At 38.7% G+C, this 27,261-nt stretch overlaps 1 protein-coding gene across 2 annotated transcripts in view; it reads left to right on the top strand.

Annotated features, from left to right (window-relative positions):
* Positions 1-688: 688 nt before the first annotated feature.
* arhgap18 (Rho GTPase activating protein 18) overlaps positions 689-27,261 on the top strand; it is a 152,251-nt gene continuing 125,678 nt past the window's right edge. For both annotated transcript variants that reach the window (XM_028797930.2, XM_028797929.2), the window contains exon 1: positions 689-939. In XM_028797930.2, coding sequence (XP_028653763.1) covers positions 824-939 — 116 coding nt within the window. In that variant the 5' untranslated portion in view covers positions 689-823. The remainder of the gene's footprint in view (positions 940-27,261) is intronic.

Genomic DNA, 27,261 nt, shown 5'->3' with positions numbered 1-27,261 from the left:
TTGCCATTTCATTGCGTCTTGGATTGCTTCTATCCCACCTTGAACCTTTACTTGTTCTAGACAAATAAATAAAATAATAAATAAGTAATAAAACTGCCTGCTGATACTTGGAATCCATTTCAGTACCTGCTTGAGATGCCATCTGTTTGTTCTGTTGAATTATTTCTGTGCATGGATGTTCTCTTGGAAATACATGTTATGCTGTTAGATGTATTAACTGGCAAATGAGCCCCCAATCGTGTTTGATTTTTCTGTGTCCAACTTAGATGTGCAGGAACACATGAACAATGCACAAATTCCACAGTGGTAACACCCAAACTAGGAATCAAGCCGGGCCTAAGTGCTGTTAATGGAAACAACTCCGAGCGCACCACTGGCTCACGGCACCCCGATGTGCTGAAGTGGGTGCTGAAATCTAATGGATGGATGGATGGATGATTCCAGTCAGATCACAGAGAGGTAGAGAACCAGTAATCCGGCCGATTCCTAGACTCATTAATTTTACAGAAACTTCTGCTTTTGCATATGCGATATTCTCTTAAATCATTTTATGACACTGAAGCGTTTAAGTAAACACCCGAAGGCCTCTTGTGACCGATTCAAAAAAAGCTCAGGCTGATCAGCTGGTAAAAGCTTTAAAGACGAAGCCCCGCCTTTCTAGGCTGAGCAGCTGGGAGGATTGCCGGTTTAATTACTCAACTCGCTGGGGAGGAGCAGGAGGGCTGTAGCAGCAACAGATACAACTTCAAGAAGTTCAAGCGCATCCTGGCAGCTTGACTGCTGTTGTTAGTTAAAGGGCGACGACTGGAATGCCGCGCACATCATGAGCGAACAGGACAGTAAGGTCGTCGTGCTCACGGCGTTTCACCAGACCGGCGACGCTTCGGAAGTGTCAAAGCGGGTCAAAGACCGAGAGGACCACGGCTTCGCGGATCCAAGGTGAGAAAAACTCTTGACACGGCAGGCGGACGGCCACTGGCAAGTCTCCGCGAGAAAGCTGCAGTCAGGGCAAAGTCCAGCAGTGACAACCGTAAATATGTTAATAGCACGGCCACGGTGTGCTCAGTTTCTGGCATAACACCATCCTAGTAAAACGGTTCATTACGTAAAACTCGAATTCACACGGCTCTGTGACGTGACAGCCATGTGTGGCTTTTCTATTAGCGTGTGGTGTGGCTGAACTTGAAACAGTGCGGGTATATCTGGAGACACCCTTAGTCCTATGAAGACTGTAATCGTATCCCTGTGAAAACGCAGAGTTCGTAATCTAAACAGCTTGCCTATCAGCACGCCTTTAGTTTTAAGAGCAGCTATAGATGAGCAGCATTGATGCTTTTTGTACTTTGAGACGACACACTGGAGTTGGTTTAATAGCAGCCTGCACCAGAGAGTATGCCGATTAGGTAAGATAAGGAACCACTGATCAAACAGAATTTGTTGTAGTTAACAAAAACTACGGCAGTGGTAATCGTAACAATCAACGTATTGCATTTCTGTAGATCAAAGGGAGCAACTTCAAAACCATGATTTTATTATATGTAATATATTGCAGAGTGGCGATTGCCTTCAGAATGTTAAGCGAAGTTCGTGTTATTTACTGTATTAATGTTGGATAATATGCTAATTCCATGTTTTTTAATGTCTGTATGATCAGGTGTTTAACAGAGGAGGCGGCGAACTTATTGATAATGGATGTATGTCTGTCGTTCTTTCATTTAAACATGCTTAGAAGGGAATGCCACGTGAATTTGCAATGATGAGACTTCACAGGGTGGCTGCTGTCAGACTCTTACCAATTTGTACAGGGATTAAATTATTTGCTCCAACTTTGTTAAATTGAGTAATTTCAGCATTTCATACCGTATGGGGAAAATCGCATATATAAAAAGGAGCATACACAGAAAGCATACATATTTATAAACCTACAAAGGAGCAGAAACAATCACTATTCTATTAGTCTATTCATTAGCTTAATTGTGTATGGGGCACTTTTTTCAACCAAAAGAAAATAACTTGCAATTATTACAGCAGTCCAACCAAAAAAGGCAGATAATACACATACAAAATCACTCATTTTTTAATGGAGATGTATACATTTAAATAAAGGTGAACCTGCTGTATTTGTAGGGTGCATGAGATACAATAGTTTATTAGCTATAAAATATTATAGTACAGTATGTGGACTGGCATGTTGCAGTGGTTTGTCTTATTGTCTTTTCTTTCCAGAATGGGCCTTTGGCTCTGTCCAAGTGGAATTTACATGGAAACTTCTGTTTTCTCCCACATCTTACTTATAGTTAAGTTACATTATTTGGCCTTGTGATTTATTATGTGTGAAAAATGCTGCAGCCAATTGGTACAAAAATCTGTTCTGTACAAGTTATTGTGTTTGATGCTGCAGCAGTAGACTTTTTGTTCCTGTATGATGATGTTACTGCATTGTACTAATTTCGATCAAGCAATGAATGAGCGTTGCCCAGTTCTTACTAATATAGTCTTAAACAGAAAATCTCTTGTGGCTAATTTTAAGAAATTTTAAAAAATCAAAAAATGCAGAGTGGGTAATTCACCTGTGCTTGTGTCTTGCCTACAAGACATTGTCTGCCCATTGAATTGGTGTGTGGCCCTATTTTCATCCCTCTTGTTCATTAGGTGTATGCAATGGCACATGACATGGCATTGCATCCATTTGATATATACTTTATACCTTAATTAACTAGTACAGAAAGAATTTAAGAGATTGGTAGTGTTGTAAAACATACTTCATAATGCACTAAAAAGTGGAATGTGCAAAGGAAAAAGATCATTAAAATATTATGCTATGCTTCAATTAAGTCAACTTGATCTCAAGACCGAGATTGTCTGGATTTGCACAAATAAGGTGACTCCTGCTGGTGCCCACAAGAATATGTTGGTCATGAACATGTTTCACAAAGTTGGAGTACAGTATTGGCTGATATGCATCTAAGAAACCCTCAGTCTCTCTCACATATTTGTTAATAAAGGTAAAAGAGGTGCTTAGACTGTTCAAGAGATCTTTCCTCAATGTATTATGACTGGTGGCACCACACTGTCATTGAAAAAGAGAATTCAAAAATAAATTCTTTGTAAAATTATTGATTTATTTTAAGAAAATGCATTAAAGTAATGATGATTATAGTGAGAGCAAAGATTGTAAAAGGAATAAATGGAAACCAAAAACTCTCCTCCTCTGAGTTTCACTAAAGAGCTACTTAACAGATTTAGATCATGTTTTTTTCTATAATTTGCTTGAACATTCTGGTTGATTTTGTGAATGCTTTCATCGTGCTAAGTATCATAGTTTGCTTGCGGTACAGATTTATTTGTGCGAATCTGAGAGAGACACAGTGGGGCGAGGGGTTGGGGGGCTGAATGCACACTAAGGAGATGCACTTGGATCAGCTGCTATTTTGGTGCTGGTGAGCTGCATGTTCTGCTTGTTGCGCTTTGTGTCGATCATTTACAAGCCTGCACAGCAGCTGTTCTTTTGCCACTCCGTGTCTCTGCTGGGGGGTTGGGGGGGGGGTGGTGTTTGGGGCTGAACGCACGCTGAGGAGATGCACTTGGGTCATCTGATGGCTTGCTTCAGCTGCTGCTGGCGAGCTGCTTATTCTGCTTGTCGCTTGTCATTGGTTTAACATGAAGTGTGTCTGACAAAAACATTCCAACAACTGCTAGGTTAGATGTCCGTGAACTTGTTTTAAATTGTTTGTAAGTAGGGCGTGACATGCAAAAGTCACCGTCTCACGTGTTTTGCTTCCTAAGGTTGTAATGTCTAGTCTCGCGTGTCGTCAAAGTGTCTCTCCGAGATGATCTAGTCTTGTTTGCTTCTCTCAACCCCCCTGGAGGCGTGTTACGCTCCAGCCAATTTGCGTCTCTCCCACTCGCGTTGTGAAGGGGGGGAAATGCGGATGGATCAGCTGCTGGCATTGTTCTCCTGCTGCCGAGGTGTGTGTTCTGCTTGTCGCGCTGCGCGTCGATCATTTAAAAACCTGTACAGTAGCTGTCCTTCTGTCTCACTGCCTTGTCTTGCGAAACATTAAAGTGTCTCTCGCGGGACTTCAAATTGTCTTCCAAGAAGATCACGTCTCGTCTCCCTGGTCTCCCTGCTAAGATTTTTTTTATCATAGAGATATTAGTGGATCAATAGGCAAGATTGTTTGTAAGATCTTATTATTATTCTGTAAAAAGCTGAAACTATGTCTCCTCCATTTAAAAGGATAAGTTCCACCTGGCAGTTAATTTACTGTGTATATGATCGTGATATTGTGTAAAATAAGGGAGATTTGGTAGGACTTTCACATTTTCTGTATTCAACATTCCTTTATAAAATATTAACAAAGTTTTATCAAAGGATAGCTTTTCTAGATGCAGTAGTATTCTGTATTTTTTCATTTACTATCTTCATTCGACGAAATGCCAGTGAGCAATGCAAATGTAAATTTATAGTCATAGTTAAAGTACTAGTTTTTTTTAACCGGAAGATAACTAGTCTTTATTATTTCTTATTCCGACTTGTTTGAAATCTGCAAGTATGTCATTGAAATTTAGATTTAGCTTGTGCTCAGCATAAATTTCTAGTACTGTACCTTGGCTTTTCAGATGAATAGCTGGGCTTGAGCAAAGGGCATTTTGTTAATGATGCAGCTCAGTGCGATAATGGTAATCGGGGTGGTGTTAGCCTTGACTGCAGTGTAATATTCTGTCTTTCTCCATCTCACAATATAAAGGCATTATGAAAAATGCTAGTCTATATGTGACAGGTAATTCCCATACTTCTTTGAAATTGGTTAATAGTGTACTTTATACTTGGTAATTTACATTAGGTCATGAATTTAAGCCATGTTGAAGAGGCTATAAATGTGCTGCTCTATATTTTGTCCAAATGAGTGTGAAAGATGATACAAGTAGTAAAACACAAATAAAACATTTTAACTCTAACATCTTAACTGTTAGCATGGGTCAGTTAATGGAAATGAAAAAGAACCTGACTGCTGTGTTATGTCAAAGCCTATTTTTACTGCTAATAGTGATCTTTACTTTAAACTAGTAACAGCCCTTTGTTCTTTACTTGTCCTTCAGCTTTCTTTTGTTTACTTTCTAATGCTTATTTTGCTGATAGTCCTTATTGTGTTCATGCTATTCAAGTGTTCTCTTGATGCTTGCACTTTTTTTTTCTTCAAAAAATAATGACAAAAAATAGAGGGCTGTGATGGAACTGGGGTGTCTGCTTGCCCCAAACCCCCGACACAATCACACCAAGGCAGTCCCGGGTTCAAATAATGGGTGGTTTATTCATCATATTGTCTCCAAAAGTAACACAGCACAGGTAAAAACACAGTCTCTCCACTATTCTTCTCTCCTCTATTTCTCTCACCACCGCACTGCTCTCCTCTAGTCGAGTGTTGCCTTCCTTACTACTAGCTCAGACTCACCTGGATTAATGAATGCTGTCCCTTTTATTAAGTACCCGGGAATACTTCTGGTGCCAGGGTGACTGCCCGATGGAAGCACTTCCGGGTCACACGAAAGTCCCATAAACTGTGGAGTGCATCTCCCCGTAGTGCCCCCTTGCAGCACCCACGTACCCCAGCAGGGCAGTGCTGCCAGACTAGAACTCCTGGTATTCCCTGCTGGTTCCTGAATGGGTGTTGATATGGAAGGATGCTGCAACAGAACCTCTGGGGGGAATAAATATCCTTCTGCGAAAGTCCTTCCCTGTCCTCATCAATTATCCCGTCCAGGGAAGATACTGCATTCATGTGTGGCAGGAACACCTGTCCATTTGCCTGGGGTCTCCCGTCTGGTTAGGGAATCTTCTCCGGCTGGGATGACCATCCATCCCTTAGGGCAGCCATGTCCAAGTGCAACCTCCTTCCCTCTCTTGGCTGGAATGCTTTTCTGTACTCTTGGGGCCTCCTGTCCATGTAAGGGATCTTCCTGACTTGCCTGTCCATCCCATATGCCTCCAACAGGGCAATTACGTTTCATGTTAATGATTCACTTTGTCTAATTACACACTGTTTTACCAAATACTATATTTTTAATGTTAATATTTACACTAAGTTGCAGTCTATCATTTCAGTGATACAAGCAGCTGACTATTCAAATGTGTATGCTTTAGTATACTTTGTATTAGACATGATTTTTCAAATCTGACTGTCAAACTAGACAATAATTAAGGTTTGAATGGTTTTAATATGTATTTGTTTAAATATAGTGTATTCAAATATTGGATAACAGTCCTCGGGATTAAATGTTTAAGTCCTGCATATTGTTGTAACATGTATGCCATTTATACTGTATATACTGTATATAATAAGGGAAAAACAGTAAAGGTTGTACTATTGCTTAAGAAAAAAATACAAATCCCACGTTCATACAGCTGCTGTAAGTGACTCAGTTACAGTTTGTGGCTTGTATCCTATTTTTGTTTTGTTTGATTCTTCAAAGATCTGAAATGAGTCTGTAAAGATATGTATCCTGAATATGTACTATAAAGTATGAATTAATAAAAATGTGACTTTCTAGACCACTATGAAAACAAACAGTATGCTAACTATTACATTACCTAACATTATTTTCAATGCAGAATGTCTGTAAATTCTGTAGCTTGTGTTTGTAAGAAAGAGAAACAGAAAAGAAAAAACAGCTGTTTCTTTGATTGGAATCATCTTTGCTATATCTTTACTTAGAAGGCTGAGGACAAAAAAGTGAAGCCAGGAGTAGTGCAGGTGACATGTGGAAGGTTTTGATGCAAAACAGTGGTTTGCCAGTTTCAGAATGTTGAGGGGAAAAGTTCCGTTGCTTATGTCATTTTGTTTCTGCAAGAGACACTTGGAAAAATGTGTACATGAAGCATGCAATTTCTGTCGGAAAATATGTAGCAGTTGTGTTGTATTGATTTTCAATGCAGAGCGTTCACATTAACATTAAAGTGAAAGAGGGTGTACGTTTCCATCTATTTGAAATTCAACTATTCAAACACAGGTCGTGTTCAAGTCTTACATGAAAAGTGGTCTAAACCAGTCTAAAAATTTCTAATTCCGTGTGAATTTGCTGCTGCTATCACATCTCTTAAAAGATGGCTCTGTTTTTCAGTACTGAAATAACCATTCCTTTTTTTCCTTTTGTAGATACACACTGACACAGCCCTACACTAACTCCATTTTATACATACATAATTAATTGGATACCATCATGAAAAATCCTCTCCATTCTTTCCAGGTGCTCTCTTGGAGCACTTTTAGCCACAGGCTCATTTCACCTCAGTGTGCTAAGAAGCACTTCTAGGGGTGTTTTTTGTCCCCCGCTATCAGGCAATTCATTGCTTTCTCACAATGTACTTTTTATGTCATTTTAAAATATCTGTACAATATATGTGTATATATAATATATATATATTTATTTACTTAATTTTTTTATTGATTGATTGATTGATTTGCTGTATTTTTTTTATCTTGTAAATCTGTATTTTTTTTATGTTTCTGCTGTGGTATGCTTTTGAATTTCATAATCATAAACTGGAAACCAATGGAATATGTTTTATAGTACTGTAACTTTAAATAAACTATTCTAGGTTTTTGAAGTAATCAAAAAGCCTGTTTACCATTACTTATAGGAGATTTGGTGTGTTGGACACTAGGAGGTTCAGAATCAGTGCAAATAGAGAGCATCTGATATAATATACGGCTATACAAGCTTCAGAAGTTGTAGTTGTTGTTATAGTAGTTCTTTTATCCCCATGGGATTTATAGAGTTTATCTAGTCTGTCAAATCTAATAATTTATGTACCTTTTTTAACCATGTAACACTTGTAAAGCATGAAGTTCTTATTACTCTTACATTGTAACTTAGATGTGATAATTGCAGCTTTCAAATAAAGTGACTGTCAGATGTTCATGCATACAAGGTGAAATAGCCAATAAGAAAATATAGACTGACACCATTTCCATTGCTTTTTTCAACTGGTAATGTACATAAGAGAGTTAGACAAAGTAGCTTGTGATTCCTCAACCATAATCAACGTAGTGCCTATTCAGTTTTGTGTTATCCCAGTTATACTGTTTGTTTTGCGACCCATTTCTGTTTTATTTAAGCTGAGACACTGAATTGTGTTGTGTTTCATAAATAAATTATCATGCTGTAATTATCAGTGAGTGCTTCCTCTTCACTCTTAGTGTTTGAGAGATGCCTCTATCCAGAGCAGTTTATGAAACAACAGTATGCATTAAATTCACATGAGCGATTATCATCAGCAAGTACAACAGACGATACAAAAAAAAAAAAAAATTGTAAGGAAACTTAGAATGCAATTAACTCCATAGCTGTTTGAAAACTAGCTGCCTGAAAAACTGCAGCAAGTGAGTGATTTGGGTCTGTGAACCTGCCTTAATACTTAATACACCAGTCCTGTACAGTGGATGAGAACAAATGGTCAAAGAATAACTTGAGAGACTGAAATAATCGGAGTCTTTAAATTTTTTTCCACTTTTAGTTGCTGAACACATGTGAGAGAGTTAATTGTAGACTTGAGAACGTGCTGAAAGTTATACTTAAAAGAGATAGTATGTTCGTAGATGCAGCTAAAGTGAATATCAGTGACCTTGGATATACTACTAAGGAATAAAAGAAACATCAGACATGTCAGTATTTTTCATTGTCATAGGTGAAAAATGAAATTGTGTAAAAGTTCTAGTATAAAGCAGTAACAAAGTCAACAACATCAGACTCAAGTGTGAACAGGAACAAGAGAAGAATTCTACTTTTAGGTTGAGTGAAATGTTTTTAAAAATCAATTGCTTGCTTGCCAGGTGGAGAGAAGTAGAATAAATATTAACATGCTGTTTCATAAAAAAAAATATATTTTTAAATGCACAATTCATGTTAATTAATGCCTGGGGGGAGAGGGAGATATCCTGTGATGTTTCACCATCTCTAATTTTTTTATTTAAGAACATTTTTCTTTTGCTTACACAGCTTTGAGCTTTGACTAAATTTTTCATGGATATATCTATTTGTGATATTCAAAGGTTAAGTGAATACTTCACCATCTGCTAATTTTGTCATTATTGTTGTTTTGTACATTCAGTTTGCTGGGAATTTTCAGCTAGTTGTTGCTTGGCTTCAGGCACTGGACTGACAATGCTGTTTACTCAAAGGGAGGCGCTTCTGCTGTATTATCTTCTCTGTACGCCTTGCTTGGAAAAATATGGGGAAGTGTTTTAATAGAATTAGGTCTTATTTTAGATCTGTACCATTAAAGGTGCTTACTTACCTGGCATTTAGGGCTAGAAACACTAACACATTAACAAGAACCTAGTAGAAATTAAGTGTATCATATCTTTTTTTTAAAGCAGCCTGCAATTTTACTTCTTAACTGTCATATATTTTAATATGCTTAATGAAAAACAAACATAAAGCTCATGATGGAGAATCTAAAGGGCCATATGCACATTCTTTTCCCACAGGCCATATATTAAAAAGCCACTTTACATTTTGATTCAATACTTTTTTTTTAATCCATGCCAACAGTCAGTCATTTTTTATTTAGTGCTTTTTATAGATCACCCTATGATAAAGTGATGTATAATTTTAACCTTGAAAATCAGTATATGAATTTTGAGATAAAGTATTGTATAAAATGTATTTTACTCAATTGTTAGCACATAAAAGACATCGACTTGCTGCATAATTTGCTACCATTTTAACTCTTGAAGCTAAAAAAGATGAAAAGGATACTACATACAGATACTTTTTGAGAGGAAAACATGTCCTTTGACTATTCAGAGGAAAGGACCTCCTCTTTTGTGGGAATTTAATAATTTCTAAAGATGTGGTTTCCTGTCCCTTCTGAACAGCTTTAGGTATCAGTTAGATAAATTGAGTATAAAAAATAGTAGATTTGTTATGCAATGTTTTGTATATTATTGTTTAAATATGTTATACATACTGTATATATCTGTTTGTGTGTGATTATATAAAATTCACATCATGCATTATTAAATCATGATACACATTTGTAATGTCATTTCACAAAATGAAGAAGATATACATTTTTGTAATTTCCAACAAATGTATCACTTGTCTGTGCATGTGTTGCATAAAAAGCTATCTGAAGAGAGACCCATGAGGCATTAGCTCAGGTCACTGCTGCTTGTTTCCAAAATAAGCACAATTAATTTTGTTTCATATGAAGTTTTTCTTTATGTCATCAGACTTATAGTACTTATTAAAAAATATATGTTGTTTAAATCCAAAAGTTACTGTTTTTCTGACAATAACTGACTTTAAATTCATTAGAGTAAAATAAGTTAGATTTGGGGCAAGTTCAGTATTTAACTAGGATTGTTTGTTGTTGAAAATAAGCCCTGTTGGAGTCTAATGCAGAGCTGTTTCTGGAGTGGACGATTACTACATTCCTGACATTGTTACATAATATAGTATTTGAGTTTTATTTTATGTCTCTGCACTGTAAGTTACTGTAACTCTACTGTAAGCATTATAGCCTCAGATCATTCCATTATTTTTCTACTTATGATTGTAGCAGATTATCAATTTTGATATTAAAAGCAGTGGTTAATTTTATTTGCATCAAAAATAAAGAAAATACCCAATTGATAAATAGGTCAAGTTTGTTTCCTATCTTTAAATGAGCAATTGAACAAGTAGCCAACATTACCAGATTTATTTGTATATGTGCTAGCAAAATGGCTAGTGTTCATCAGCTACACATTACTTCAAACGGTCCAGTTTCAATTTGTGTTTTATTGATTGTGTTAACATTGCCCCACCTAAACATTGTCAAGATATGCTGCAAGTTCAGTGACACTTAACTTTGTGTGACTTCTTTGAAGCTAGCCTCCAAAAAGTCCAAAATTATTCAAGCATTGTACAACCGTCGTTTAAAATTTCTTTTGGTGATAGCCCATGTTAATGTAAAATGAATCTGAGCTTAATGAACTACAGTACCTGGTTAATACCTCTATATTTAATGTTAAAGGTACTCACATACCTACTACTAAATGCTTTCTTCTTGCTGCTGAATGCATACTTTAAGTTGCCTGTTGAGTGTGTTTCTATCTTATACTGGACTTTCCCTTATACCACCCTGTTTCCAGAAGAGTCTTTCTGTTAGATGTGCTGGGTTAGAAAAAGTAAGTAACTATCAGTACAATAACTAGTTAAATGCTCTTGTTCTTTAACCTCTCCTAGCTTACGCTTGATGCACCTGACTTAACTAGTATTCGTTTTCTTCCTTCCTTGTAAGGGAAACTTACTTATTTAAGATTAATGCATACAAAGCTGGGTAATTATTTACTTAATGTCTATCTCTTGTACTATACTACACCTGCCGGCAATGATTCACCACCATGTGCAGCTGAGATGCACTCATACCCATCACACACAACATGCCCCTGCTCCTGGGCAGCTGAAAAAAATGGCAAAAACAAAACACTTCTAAGGGGAAACAAATGTGTAATAAGTACTACCTGTCTCCTTAGTGGCACCCAAAAAACAAAGGTTTTAGGAGTAAAGTGTATGTTAATTGAGTTTAACACTAGAATTACCAGAGTCTACGAAAAAAACTCGTAGATCCGGCCCACCTTAAATCCGTTCATACCACTCCGTCAGCGTCTTTTGTCCTCTAAATGTGCCGATAAAGACAAGCTGCAAGCAGCCGGCTATTCCATCACCCCACCGACTTAGAACGTGCATGAACTTCTCCCAGCTCATGTCTTGATTGATTATCTGGTTTAAGAGTGTTAAGAGAGTTTTACAGTGGAAATAATAGATTGTTATTTGCAACACACGCATTTCATGTGTGTTCCATTTCTACAGTAATCTGTTTAAACACATTTTTAAAACAGAAACGTTTTTCATATTTTAGTAGTAAATGACAAAATGTAGGCATAGACTACAGTGGTGTGAAAAACTATTTGCCCCCTTCCTGATTTCTTATTCTTTTGCATGTTTGTCACACAAAATGTTTCTGATCATCAAACACATTTAACCATTAGTCAAATATAACACAAGTAAACACAAAATGCAGTTTGTAAATGGTGGTTTTTATTATTTAGGGAGAAAAAAAAATCCAAACCTACATGGCCCTGTGTGAAAAAGTAATTGCCCCCTGAACCTAATAACTGGTTGGGCCACCCTTAGCAGCAATAACCGCAATCAAGTGTTTGCGATAACTTGCAATGAGTCTTTTACAGCGCTCTGGAGGAATTTTGGCCCACTCATCTTTGCAAAATTGTTGTAATTCAGCTTTATTTGAGGGTTTTCTAGCATGAACCGCCTTTTTAAGGTCATGCCATAGCATCTCAATTGGATTGAGATGGTCAGGACTTTGACTAGGCCACTCCAAAGTCTTCATTTTGTTTTTCTTCAGCCATTCAGAGGTGGATTTGCTGGTGTGTTTTGGGTCATTGTCCTGTTGCAGCACCCAAGATCGCTTCAGCTTGAGTTGACGAACAGATGGCCGGACATTCTCCTTCAGGATTTTTTTGGTAGACAGTAGAATTCATGGTTCCATCTATCACAGCAAGCCTTCCAGGTCCTGAAGCAGCAAAACAACCCCAGACCATCACACTACCACCACCATATTTTACTGTTGGTATGATGTTCTTTTTCTGAAATGCTGTGTTCCTTTTACGCCAGATGTAACGGGACATTTGCCTTCCAAAAAGTTCAACTTTTGACTCATCAGTCCACAAGGTATTTTCCCAAAAGTCTTGGCAATCATTGAGATGTTTCTTAGCAAAATTGAGACGAGCCCTAATGTTCTTTTTGCTTAACAGTGGTTTGCGTCTTGGACATCTGCCATGCAGGCCGTTTTTGCCCAGTCTCTTTCTTATGGTGGAGTCGTGAACACTGACCTTAATTGAGGCAAGTGAGGCCTGCAGTTCTTAAGACGTTGTCCTGGGGTCTTTTGTGACCTCTCGGATGAGTCGTCTCTGCGCTCTTGGGGTAATTTTGGTCGGCCGGCCACTCCTGGGAAGGTTCACCACTGTTCCATGTTTTTGCCATTTGTGGATAATGGCTCTCACTGTGGTTCGCTGGAGTCCCAAAGCTTTAGAAATGGCTTTATAACCTTTACCAGACTGATAGATCTCAATTACTTCTGTTCTCATTTGTTCCTGAATTTCTTTGGATCTTGGCATGATGTCTAGCTTTTGAGGTGCTTTTGGTCTACTTCTCTGTGTCAGGCAGCTCCTATTTAAGTGATTTCTTGATTGAAACAGGTGTGGCAGTAATCAGGCCTGGGGGTGGCTACGGAAATTGAACTCGGGTGTGATACACCACAGTTAGGTTATTTTTTAACAAGGGGGCAATTACTTTTTCACACAGGGCCATGTAGGTTTGGATTTTTTTTCTCCCTAAATAATAAAAACCATCATTTAAAAACTGCATTTTGTGTTTACTTGTGTTATATTTGACTAATGGTTAAATGTGTTTGATGATCAGAAACATTTTGTGTGACAAACATGCAAAAGAATAAGAAATCAGGAAGGGGGCAAATAGTTTTTCACACCACTGTATATAATATATGAAGCCTGAAGTCCAAAGATCAGGTAAACACTTTCACAAAAGGTTCAAGGAAAAGACAACAGCTTCCGTGGCATAGAGTTAAGATTTGCTGACTTGTAATCAAGAGTCCCCGGTTCGATCCCGACTGCCTCCTATATTTGCCATTTTCAGTAGTGTGCTGCTCTTATTGTTAATATTATACAGTACACACATACAATTGGTTTGCATCTGTAACACATGGTGTACATTTATAGGACTTGAAAAAGTTAGTTTTTTTTCACTTTTATTCTCTCTAAATCACGATCACGATACATACTACCGTCCCCCCCACCCAGGGATCTGATGCTGTTAGTTTTTATTTGAAATTGGGAATAACTGGAGATGTGAGTGGTGTTTTGAGACAATGGAACTGGACATTCTCTGATCTGGAGGGATAAAAGCTGACACACAAACGCTGGCGAATCTGCCTTCTTTGTATCTCACCGTCACTTGATTTTTTTTTTTTTTTATTCAGTTTTATTGAGTGTTCCTCAATACAGTGAATTTGTTACTTATATGTTTAGACAACATGCAAGACACCAATGTTCTCCTCCCATTGAAAACATACTGGCAAGAGGTACTGTACCTGGGGAAGCGGCATAGCGCAAAGTTCCTTTATGTAGCACATTAACTTTTACAAAAAGCCTGTATGACACATTGAGACATTTTTAGGATTTCTTTTTGTTTATTGGTTAAAGAGAAGCTAACTGTTGGCTGTATGGCACTGGAATAGGTATTGAATTGACAGAAAATAAATTTCTGTGCACCGCAGGTTGGCCAATATCGTGAAGGTGCAAACTAGTGGGTTCAGTAGTACCTACCATCTACAACATCTTCAAAAGACACCATGGGATTAAAATTATCAAAATTATTTATTACAAATAGTTATCAATTCATTTTCATTAGTTGCTTATTTATCTCTGAATAGGATGAAATAGTGTATTCTAAGGCATCAGTGGCTATAAGCACAGTTCCAACATGAATGTTCAACTTCATACAGTAGGACCTCTATTTGTTTCGAAATAATCTGTTACTAGCAACGACAAAAACAGAGCAACAAAATTACAAAATTAATTACTGAGTATCTATTTACATGTTAATTTCAGATATACTGGCTAGACATTTTTCTTTCCTCTTTGGTGAAAAATCCTGATTTAGAATGCTACTGGACTTGAAAGATTAAAGGCAAATCAGTTCTTCATCAGAACTCCAGGGCACAAAGAAGCCTGTGATTATATGCATAAAAGCTTACCGTGTATTTTTCAGAAGCTAGCAAATGTATTAAAAGTAGTGATAAAGCTACCATAGTAACTATACAGTAAGCTACTTAGTTCAACATTTGTTGCAGCCAAATTGATGTAAGTATATGTGGAAAAAGTAGAGAGAACCAGTAGTCCAGGAAATGTGCATCAGTGAAACGTGGTCTTCTTCATTTTAAACTACTCTTGACTATCCTCTGATATGCTAAAGTTTTTTGAGGAAGTAATAAAATCAACTGATTAAAGTACATATTTTAAACCACTTCAGGAAAAGCTAGCCTTCAAAGTACAAGATAAGAATTTGCAGCACAGAATTGGATTAAGCATTGAAAATAAAATGTTATAGTATGAGTAACATTTTCAAAATAAGTAAATGCAGGCTTACACAGGGATCATTGCTGTAACTACTGCTTGTATTTATATTAAACTAGTTGTTTAAACCCGTGCTGTAAAAAGCCTGGGGTCTGAAATGTAGTGATGTCAGGTAATTGAAAGGAATTACTCTGTGCATCTCTCTCCTAGGAGGTTTCGTTTTGCAGACGTGCTCGCCTCACTTGTGTATTAGTGGTGGGAGGAAAAGTAAAAGGGATACCATTTTGCTGATGTGCTTGCCTTGCTTCTGTATTAGCAGCTAAGCGATTGACTTTAGCTGACGTGCTGGTCTCGCTTGCATATTCTTACCCCGACTCCACCTCTCACTTTCAGGCCGGACAGACACACACACACACTTCCATGTGTAGATGTTTATATACAAGATATGTAGATAGCAAAATGTAACTCCAAAAAGTAAATAATTCTACTTTGTAAATGATACTAAATTAAGAATAGTATCAGTTTTTTGGGGTTGATGAAATCCCTACTGAAGGACCTGGGGTCTCATTTTATAAAACTGCATGGAGTTGAGCTTGTAAATATGTGCACACCAAAAATAGGAAAATGTGTACACCAAAAAAAAATCAGACTTATAAAACCTGATTTGTGCCCATTAGTATGCAATTTACCCCTTATTAATCACAAACACCTTGTAAATATGTGTATGTGAATGCATCTTGAATGCCACCCTGAAACATCCATATATGGAACATGCTAATCAACCACATAACATATGCAGTTATGATGCTGCAGAACTTCACTGGCTAGTAGAGCAGCCTCCCTCCTGATGCACTGAGATACCACCGCCTTTGTTCAAGAGTATCTGGCTGCACTCTGTGACTGAGATCTCAAGATCATTTGTGGTTTTATAGCACCTCTGCATTCTGGGGGTCTCGGAAAGGCATAAGGTGCTAGCATCTTAGCGAGTAGATACTACCACCTGGCACATGTAGCGATTGCTATTACAATGACTAGTACATGCCATATGAAACATTGAGGGCTCAGCCAGTTACCTTACTAACAAGCCATTCACCACATACAATGCCATCATATCTGCCAAAGCTACTGCCTCAATGTAAATGAGTCACAGGTTGGCCCAGGGCACTGAGATCTTGGTATCACAGATGACTTGATTTGATATCACAGATGACATGTGCATTAATGGAATGTCATTGCTGATGGTTAACAACAGCAGCTTCATTCTTGCAATAAAGCACTCCTTTTACTTTTTGAGAACTGGACACTGCTGCAAATGGTCTTTTTATGTTGGCAGAAACTTTGTCATATTATATGTATGTGCACAGACACCATCTGTATGATATGCACTTTCTCCCAGTGTCTGCATTAGGTTTTTCCAAATACTGTACTCTAGTTTCCTTATCCATTTTAAAAATGTGGGTTTTATGTTAATACTGTAAATGTCCTATATATCTATATCTATATTTATTTATTTATTTTTGGACTTGCGCCCAGTACTGCTGGTGTAGGCTTTTACACATCTGATCCTTGTAATGGACTGTCCTGGTTTACAAAATGAATCTACAGTATATATTTCATGTGTATACTTTTATACATTGCAAATAATATGTTTTTATCATTGATTTTAGTCTTGAATAAGGGTAAAATCACAGTAAACATTTTGTATAATATAGTAAAAGTATAGTTCCAAGGCTCAGTAAATATCATTACTTTTTTTTTTTGCATATTATTTATTTTTATTAAAATCAAATAACATTCCATACAAGCAAGTCAAGTTTAACAATAACAAATCAACCCCCACTCATGAGAAAGAGAGCAAGGCCAGCAGAGTAAAACTTTAAACTAGTAAAAATAAGTAAATATATAAATTAATAAGTGGATAAAAATAAATAGAATAAGGGGGGTGGGAATCTGCTTCCTCAATATAAATGCTTATTCTAAAATGTTATTGATTAGATCCTACCAGGTTTTGAAAAAGTTTTGTACAGATCCTTTAAGTGAGAATTTGATTTTTTCCAGTTTCCAGTTGAGCAAGTAAATATCATTACTGATTTATAGTAAGTTAAAATGAATGTCCCTGAAACAAAGGACCTGAAATGTTTCCAGATATTTTACTGCTTTCTTTTCAGCTAGACGAGTCTTTTTTTTTTTTTTTTTTTTTTTTAATTTGAGGTCACTTTTCTTTACTGAAGTTCATCTGAACTCTGCTACTGTCTATGTTCCACTACTCAAGTTCAAGCATCAAAATTCCATTTTGGAGTAAAAGGTGTTCAACATTTTTTTTAGGGGCTACGTCCTAGATGTTAGGAAGTATGTGAGAAAGCCAGCTGCACAGTTGAACATGGAGTCAAAGAATATATAAATGGTGGTTACATAAACAAAGGCATTGACATTTTCCAATGGATTCCTATGGAGTCGCTAGGTTACTAGCAAGATGTCACCTGATCTTGGTTAATACTACTTCTTATCAGATGAAGAGAGCAGCTTCAGTTGCCAGATGTTACATTTGCTCATAGGTTACATATGAAGAGGACACTTTTTCCACATAGAAACTCAGATCTTTAGTTTTGCAAGGATATTGACTTGGTAGTGTGAATGTTGTTTTCTTTTCCCTCCCCCAGTGTACAATAGGTTTCAGGTTTTAGCTGAAAGTCTACTTTGTGATGCTAAATAAATTTGTCTTAGACTGTTTCTTTCAACTTATCTTAAGACAATGCCTCACTTTTCTTTCTGTATCTGACCCATTAATAACCTGACATTTAAGGACTGATTTTATGTTCTCCCTCCACTAAGGCCACACCTTAACGTGGGAGAGTGGTTTGCGTTATCATTGATCCCCTGAGTGATGCCATTGGGATTCATGTTACTCGTAGGCCTACCCATGGCGGCAAGGCCAGAGGTGAGGTCCTGACCAAGACTGACTGAACCAAACCTCTTACCCCCCATGGTCAATTCAAAGTGGTGCAACTTCCTGCTCTCCCTTGTTGTCCTGCACATGACTTGCCACATGGATTACTGGCATGAAGAGAAGTGGTGTGATTGGGGACCCTCTCATGGTGTCCTCTTTATTCTTTTCACTTCTGTTTTTACCATATCAAGGAGCCTGTCAGTGACCTTCCAAATTTTATAAGATCAGACTTGGTAAATTCAAGGCGACACTTCAACAGAATCATACACTCCATAGAAATCAGGGTAGATTGAGTCATTGCCTTTATTAAAAGCTATTTGTCTTCCTAAGTTTGTTGATCTATTTGATAGAGATTTGTTAGAGGTTTAGAGGCCACATTAAATTGGGAAGTAGTAGATCTAATTATAAGTGCCATAGCTTCAGTTTGCCCAGAAATGATGTTTTTATCAATTTTCTAGAAGGTGATAACGGTTTCCTTCCTTAGCTATTGCTCTTTATTTTTAAAACTTCTATCATGCCTTCACCTGAGACTTTTGATGGGTTGACCTTTCATTTTTGGTATTGGCTCTTCACCAGTATAGAACCCATGGCCGCTCAACATATAGATTTGCATTTTCAACATCAAAGGCATTCATTCACATTTTATGTCCATATTGAAGATAGCTATAGAAGTAAATGATTCTTATAGCATTCACATGTTTAAGTATAGTAAGTTATGACATATACTGTAACATACAGGTGCTGGTCATAAAATTAGAATATCATGACAAAGTTGATTTATTTTAGTAATTCTATTCAAAAAGTGAGACTTGTATATTAGATTCATTCATTACACACAGACTGATGTATTTCAAATATTTATTTCTTTTAATGTTGATGATTATAACTGACAACTAATGAAAGTCCCAAATTCAGTATCTCGGAAAATTAGAATATTGTGAAAAGGTTCAATATTGAGGACACCTGGTGCCACACTCTAATCAGCTAATTAACTCAAAACACCTGCAAAAGCCTTTAAATGGTCTCTCAGTCTAGTTCTGTAGGCTACACAATCATGGGGAAGACTGCTAATTTGACAGTTGTCCAAAAGACGACCATTGACACCTTGCAAAAGGAGGGCAAGACACAAAAGGTCATTGCTAAAGAGGCTAGCTGTTCACAGAGCTCTGTGTCCAAGCACATTAATAGAGAGGCGAAGGGAAGGACAAGATGTGGTAGAAAAAAGTGTACAAGCAATAGGGATAACCGCACCCTGGAGGGGATTGTGAAACAAAACCCATTCAAAAATGTGGGGGAGATTCACAAAGAGTGGACTGCAGCTGGAGTCAGTGCTTCAAGAACCACCACGCACAGACGTATGTAAGACATGGGTTTCAGCTGTCGCATTCCTTGTGTCAAGCCACTCTTGAACAAGAGACAGCGTCAGAAGCATCTCGCCTGGGCTAAAGACAAAAAGGACTGGACTGCTGCTGAGTGGTCCAAAGTTATGTTCTCTGATGAAAGTAAATTTTGCATTTCCTTTGGAAATCAAGGTCCCAGAGTCTGGAGGAAGAGAGGAGAGGCACAGAATCCACGTTGTGTGAGGTCCAGTGTAAAGTTTCCACAGTCAGTGATGGTTTGGGGTGCCATGTCATCTGCTGGTGTTGGTCCATTGTGTTTTCTGAGGTCCAAGGTCAATGCAGCCGTCTACCAGGAAGTTTTAGAGCACTTCATGCTTCCTGCTGCTGACGAACTTTATGGAGATGCAGATTTCATTTTCCAGCAGGACCTGGCACCTGCACACAGTGCCAAAGCTACCAGTACCTGGTTTAAGGACCATGGTATCCCTGTTCTTGATTGGCCAGCAAACTCGCCTGACCTTAACCCCATAGAAAATCTATGGGGTATTGTGAAGAGGAAGATGCAATACGCCAGACCCAACAATTCAGAAGAGCTGAAGGCCACTATCAGAGCAACATGGGCTCTCATAACACCTGAACAGTGCCTCAGACTGATCGACTCCATGCCACGCCACATTGCTGCAGTAATCCAGGCCAAAGGAGCCCCAACTAAATATTGAGTGCTGTACATGCTCATACTTTTCATGTTCATACCTTTCAGTTGGCCAACATTTCTAAAAATCCTTTTTTTGCATTGGTCTTAATTGATATTCTAATTTTCTGAGATACTGAATTTGGGACTTTCATTAGTTGTCAATTATAATCATCAACATTAAAAGAAATAAACATTTGAAATACATCAGTCTGTGTGTAATGAATGAATCTAATATACAAGTTTCACTTTTTGAATGGAATTACTGAAATAAATCAACTTTGTCATGATATTCTAATTTTATGACCAGCACCTGTATATTATTAGTATTTTTGAGAGTTAATTGACATACTTGCTACATTAGTACTGATGCAAGGTACTGTCTTTTGAAATTTGGGATTGTTTGACACCTTGGTTATCTAGAATATGCTTGGTGTATGTCTTGATTTTAGTCATTGTTGTAATACCATCCACATAGGTTTTTAAAAGGGGGTGGGAGTAGACGTGTAATTTTTTACAGCAAGATTAAATCAATACAAAACTGGCAACTTATCAGATGTTTACATAAATACAACCTTTTCTTTCCCAGAAAAAAGGAACAGCTTCCTCAAGCTGTTTTATAGCCCTATAGCCCCATAAAGCATTTGAGCTAAATATTCTTGGAATTTGTAAAAAAACTATCATGCAAGTTGCCCACCATAGGGAATGGCAAATAAAATGAACTTGGAATCTTTGTTCTTCTTTATAATACAGTATATTGTAGCACTTGCTATATGGTATGTAAGTTGTCAGATTCTAGTTTAACTTAAGATGTCAGTTTGTGGCAGACTGTTCTAAAATGAAATTTAGATAATGTATCTACTCAGCTACGGAAGCAGCTGAGAACAGCAAATTTGGCCTTTCTTGCATATAAACCATGTATGTACAGGGCACATAAATTATTTGCCTGATAATGCTTATCACTTTATCATTTTGTTGACGTAATTCTAGAGCACTTTTTTGGTTGTTAGCTAACATATAGAATTATAAAAATATTGATTGTAATTACTGGAATTCTAAGATATATTTATTATAGTAATACATTTGAGAGTCCATGATTTTTGACTTATCAACCTGACTGTCTTTCTTTAGGCATGCATTAGGCATTTCTTTACGTATGCATGTTTTTATTAGTATAAAATATAATGCATTGACCACTCACTGTATAGACAGTTTATAATCCACTCTTTGGACTTGGAGTTCTTGGACTAAAAATATATGACCATAGAAGAACATGTGCAAATGCTACAAGCAAGATAACTCTGCTGAAAATTGCATCTGGGTCCAGGTACTGTGAAGCAGAAAGATTCTTCTTATTTCCTAGTAAAAATATGGCAGTAGTAGAAAGAATTTCAGAATAGTGCTTAGTGAAAAAACAAGGCTTTTAAAATTATCATCATGTTTTAAAAAAATGTCTTTTCACTTTCAGTGGTATGCTTTCTCTTTCTCTCTCCTTCTCTGTCTCTTTCTGTGAAGTTTAAGTAAAGGCAATGCCACATTAATTGATATTAGCAAGTTAGAAGATTGACATACTCGGGAACTCGGTGCAAGCAGTCTGCAGCTCACACTGACAAAATCAGACATTTTTGATTTTGTTATGGGGTTGGACTTGTGCATGTGCGAGAGCTGATAACCAATGAAAACTCATCTGGAAGTACAATGCATATAATGCAGCTACAAGGAATAAGGAACACATGAGTTTTGTACCTGACAAACAGAGAGACTCATCTGTCTGATGGCACCTGTTTTACATACTACTTCAGAATGTAAAAAAAAAAGAAAAGATTGCAGCTGAATTCGTCATACCTGTGAAGCCTTTGCACGCATAAATATACACACACTGACACCGGTGAGCTTGCAATACACTGGAAAATGAAACTGTACTGGATAGTCATTACACAGTTGTCTGATTTGACATATCCCATGATTTCTAGTCATGTAATATGACATGCCTAGATGATGAGATCAGCCAAAAGCAGTCCGCAAATTTGTTATCCCCTTTGACTAAAAGATATGTGATATGCCGCTGATTTAAGGCATTCATTTTTTTTTAATATTGCGTTATTGCTACAAAATATAAGCAAGTGTAAGGGATGATGAAGAGTGCAATCCGTTGATAATTGGAACAAACCTTCTCCTTCCCCCTTTTCTAGTATTCCCCACTTTCAATGCAATACTTAAATATTGTGTTGACCAAAAACTCATGCAGTATGCAGAGTTTTCAGTATTTCTGTGTCATCTCTTCCACCCAATCCCAATCAATTCTTTTTGATATTTCCTCCTTTGAGGAGGATGTGTACACAACCTTTAGGAGTATGCATGTAGTGTATTTACAAGATGTGTAGATAAATGTATGTAGTATGCACATACAACATCCAGGAGTCTATCTTATCATAGCAGCTGTCAAAGTTATGTTCTGCTTAGGGGTATAATTTTGCTTGTGTCACATTAATGAAGTATCTATCTATCTATCTATCTATCTATCTATCTATCTATCTATCTATCTATCTATCTATCTATCTATCTATCTATCTATCTATCTATCTATCTATCTATCTATCTATCTATCTAATGATTCACACTGAGAATGTCAAACATCCTGGGACAGTGAATTTTAGCACTTATAGAACACTTAACCTTTTTTTATTTTACACTTCTTACTTTATGAGAAATCTGAAATGTATAAAGGACCGAGTTATTTTGAGGACTCGGAATACATATTTGAAATACATATAGAATGTACATAGTTTAATTTTCAGATATTTTGAATGAATAAAAAAAAAGATTCATATAATTGTGTTTTTAAGTGAAGCTTTTTTTTGTAATTTAGAGAAAATGTCATGGCTCTTGTTAAACATGGCATCCACAGGGCACCAGTCCAAATGTTCAGATAAAACCTTAAAACTTGCCAAATATATCAGTCTTTAAGCCAAGAATGTACTCAAGTATAAATTTTTGTCTTGGGATTGAAAATATATTGTAAAATAGCATATCTGTCATTTTGGGAAAACATTATTATGAAATTCTGCTGTTTTAAAAGAAGTTTGGCTGTGCTGTTTATCCCATTGCATTTTTCCCCTCTGTGGTAAAATGTCAACCCTAGGGATGTGGTTTCTTATAACTTGTTTAGTGAATTCTGCAGTTGCTATTTTTCTGTTGAGAGTGAGTTGAGCACTTGGGGTAAGCTATTTCTGAGGACAAGTAGAAAACAATCACTTTATAGCCACTTTCTCTCTTACACACACATAGTTCACACTAACTTTGATTAGCTTTTTCACCTAACCTAGGATATATTTGGTGACGTGGGAGCAAATCCCATGTTCATTTTTGTATTCGCTGGCTGTTAGTCTATTCTAAGCGCTATAAGCCATAACTTCAAAGTATCATGATTACTAGTGATGAGCTAACCCACGGAGTTTACTTTGCCGTGAGTTCAGCAAAATCACAAATGTTTGGAACTTTGCTGAACAGTGACATGCATTGAATGTGACCTGAGCAGTGGTGGGCCGTCAGGGCCTGGAAGGCCTTCTCGGCTGGCCTAAAAAAATATCTGAATCACAAACTGATGTTAATTACATTTTGTCCATGAATACTTATTAAATAATTCCAAATAGTCTGTCCGCTTCCTTTCATAGCTTTTCCAATGGTTGTGCTGCTTCCAGACATGTATTTTCGTATTAAAGCATTTCACCAATCACATTTCATCCATCATTTATTGCCAGGCAAGGTCAAAGTCAATGAAGTCTGCCCGGAGGCCCTCTAACACAAAATAGATGTCGATTAAGCTGTTGCTTCAACCAATCAGATTTTGAGTTGGTGTCACTAGGGCCCTCTAGCAGGCGTACGGTAACGTCACCGTTTTCAGACCCGTTGATTGTATACGATGGTGTAAGTATGCCTTGGATGATTTTGTAGGAAAATCTCCCACTGATCTCCTTGACTTCCTTCATCAGAAAAATCTGAATGAGAGCATGGGGCAGCTGTACACATTGGTATGTTTGAGGGTGACCGTTCCCGTGTCCACTGCTTCTGTCGAGCGGACATTTTCAGCCCTAAAGTGAATTAAAACTTATGCCAGAAATACGACAGGGCAGGTTCAACTTTCAGCATTAGCTTCGATGGTGATAGAAAGGGACTTCAAGATGGAGCTGAAGCGCACGGATAATCAGTACGACAGAGTAATTGAACTGTTTTTGAGGAAAGAGAGGAGGATGGATTTTGTTTACAAATAATCCAAATTTTTGGTGCGTAAAATGTTGCGATTTTCCTAAATAATATTGCAAGTTTATTAGTTGATGTTTTTTATGTGTGTCGCGGCTGTAGGTGCAGTAAAAAGGAACTTGTTCACCCCTGGTTTGTCTATTCAATAAAGGCATTTATTGTGGCTACAGGAGTTATCTATATGCGATGCAACGGCTCTTTATACTGTATTTCTGCATATTAAGATGGTTTTTATAACCATAAATTAGTTTTTGAGGGGCGGGCTGATTTCAGATGGAGCACTACTGAAGGCCTAGGTGTGAAATGCACGGTCCGCCACTGGACCCGAGGTGTGAGGCTGCTGTGCTAACCACTGTGCCACTGTACTTGAAACATCAAATCACACAGATGGAACAATAGGTACTACAACAAATGACATTTAGTGGGGAAAAAAATAAATTATTACACTCACATTTCATTCCACTCTTCAGGGCACTGATTGGCATACTAATATCATGCAGCATCTTTTTTTTCTAAGTTGATTTTCAGGCAGCAGGTCACCAGAGCATGGTGGTGTTAATGCAGCTTGCATGTCTTTTTTTTGTTCCCATTCAGATGCTGCAGTATGTTCTTTTTTCTTCTATGAAGAACATAGAAACACCTTGTAAATAGTACAAAAAAATCTTTAATAATTATGTAGCGTGCAGCTGGGGCCCTTACCTGGCTGGGATGCCTCTACACTGGAAGGTCTCGCGGAGCAAGCGTGGCCAGAGCGTTACCTCCCCCGAGATGCTAGATGGCACCCCCCCACTGGGTTGCAGTGGTGCCTTTGACTCCTGCAGGGCTTCATGGGAGTTGGTGTTTGGTGCAGCCCAGTTGGGATCTGCAGGCGTTGCCAGAGGGTGCTGCAGCTGGAGCTGCTGAGCCCTTATGGGCAGTTCTTTCACCACACCCAGAAATACTGCCGGAAATGAGTCGTTAAGCACCTGGAGCACTTCTGTGAGCCTTATAAAAGGAGCCAGCAGCCACTACTCGGGGAGCCAGAGTCAGGAGGAGGAAGACGAAGCTTAACCGGAGGAGTAGAGGAGAGGAAAAAGAGGAAGAGAAAGAAAAGAGGACATATTGTATTTGTGCTATGCTTTGGGCTGTGTTGTGCCTGTGGGAAATGGGGAAGGCGTTTCCCATGAGGAAAACGAAAAAATAAAATGTGTGTGCCTTGAACTTGTGTCCCACGCTTGTCTGTGTCGGGTTCAGGTGGCAGTGCCAGCCTGGGTGGTCCACAATTATTATTTTGCTGGGTCTCGTGTTTTCTGACTTGGGGACCAGGAAGGGCAGGGCTCCTTTAAGGTTTTTTTGACTTGCTTTTGGCCAAAAGCATATACATTCTGCCAAAATACTGAGTTAGTCAGGTGGGTCACTGTTATATATCTGGTACGTGCGGAGGCTGATGTGTTTGAGACATGCTGACGTGAACTTTGCAAATGTGAGAGGCTGCTGAGAGTTTTTGGTGTTTTCTGTTGTCCATCCATTCATCCATCCTCTTCCGCTTATCCAAGGTCGGGTCGCGGGGGCAGCAGTTTGAGCAGAGATGCCCAGACTTCCCTCTCCCCGGCCACTTCTTCTAGCTCTTCAGTGGGAATCCCAAGGCGTTCCCAGGCCAGCCGGGAGACATAGTCCCTCCAGCGTGTCCTGGGTCTTCCCCGGGGCCTCCTCCGGGTTGGACGTGCCCGGAACACCTCACCAGGGAGGCGTCCAGGAGGCATCCTGATCAGATGCCCGAGCCACCTCATCTGACTCCTCTCGATGCGGAGGAGCAGCGGCTGTACTCTGAGCCCCTCCCGGATGATTGAGCTTCTCACCCTATCTTTAAGGGAGAGCCCAGACACCCTGCGGAGAAAACTCATTTCAGCCGTTTGTATTCGCGATCTTGTTCTTTCGGTCACTACCCATAGCTCATGACCATAGGTGAGGGTAGGAACATAGATCGACTGGTAAATTGAGAGCTTTGCCTTATGGCTCAGCTCCTTTTTCACCACGACAGACCGATGCAGAGCCCGCATCACTGCGGACGCCGCACCAATCCGCCTGTCGATCTCACGCTCCATTCTTCCCTCACTCGTGAACAAGACCCCGAGATACTTGAACTCCTCCACTTGGGGCAGGATCTCGCTCCCAACCCTGAGAGGGCTGGTCTCGGATTTGGAGGTGCTGATTCCCATCCCAGCCACTTCACACTCTGCTGCGAACCGATCCAGAGAGAGCTGAAGATCACGGCCTAATGAAGCAAACAGGACAACATCATCTGCAAAAAGCAGTGACCCAATCCTGAGTCCACCAAGCTGGACCCCCTCAACACCCTGGCTGCGCCTAGAAATTCTGTCCATAAAAGTTATGAACAGAATCGGTGACAAAGGGCAGGCCTGGCGGAGTCCAACTCTCACTGGAAAAGGGTTCGACTTACTGCCGGCAATGCGGACCAAGCTCTGACACTGATCGTACAGGGACCGAACAGCTCTTATCAGGGGGTCCGGTACCCCATACTCTCGGAGCACCCCCCACAGGATTCCCTGAGGGACACGGTCGAACGCCTTTTCCAAGTCCACAAAACACATGTAGACTGGTTGAGCAAACTCCCATGCATCCTCCAGGACCCTGCTAAGGGTGTAGAGCTGGTCCACTGTTCCGCGACCAGGACGAAAACCACACTGTTCCTCCTGAATCCAAGGTTCGACTATCCGACGGACCTTCCTCTCCAGAACCCCCGAATAGACTTTTCCAGAGAGGCTGAGGAGTGTGATCCCTCTGTAGTTGGAACACACCCTCCGGTCCCCCTTCTTAAAGAGGGGGACCACCACCCCAGTCTGCCAATCCAGAGGCACT

Source organism: Erpetoichthys calabaricus, chromosome 3, assembly GCF_900747795.2.
Source record: "Erpetoichthys calabaricus chromosome 3, fErpCal1.3, whole genome shotgun sequence".
NCBI classification, from domain to species: domain Eukaryota; kingdom Metazoa; phylum Chordata; class Cladistia; order Polypteriformes; family Polypteridae; genus Erpetoichthys; species Erpetoichthys calabaricus.
This window is presented reverse-complemented; position numbering and strand designations above follow the sequence as displayed.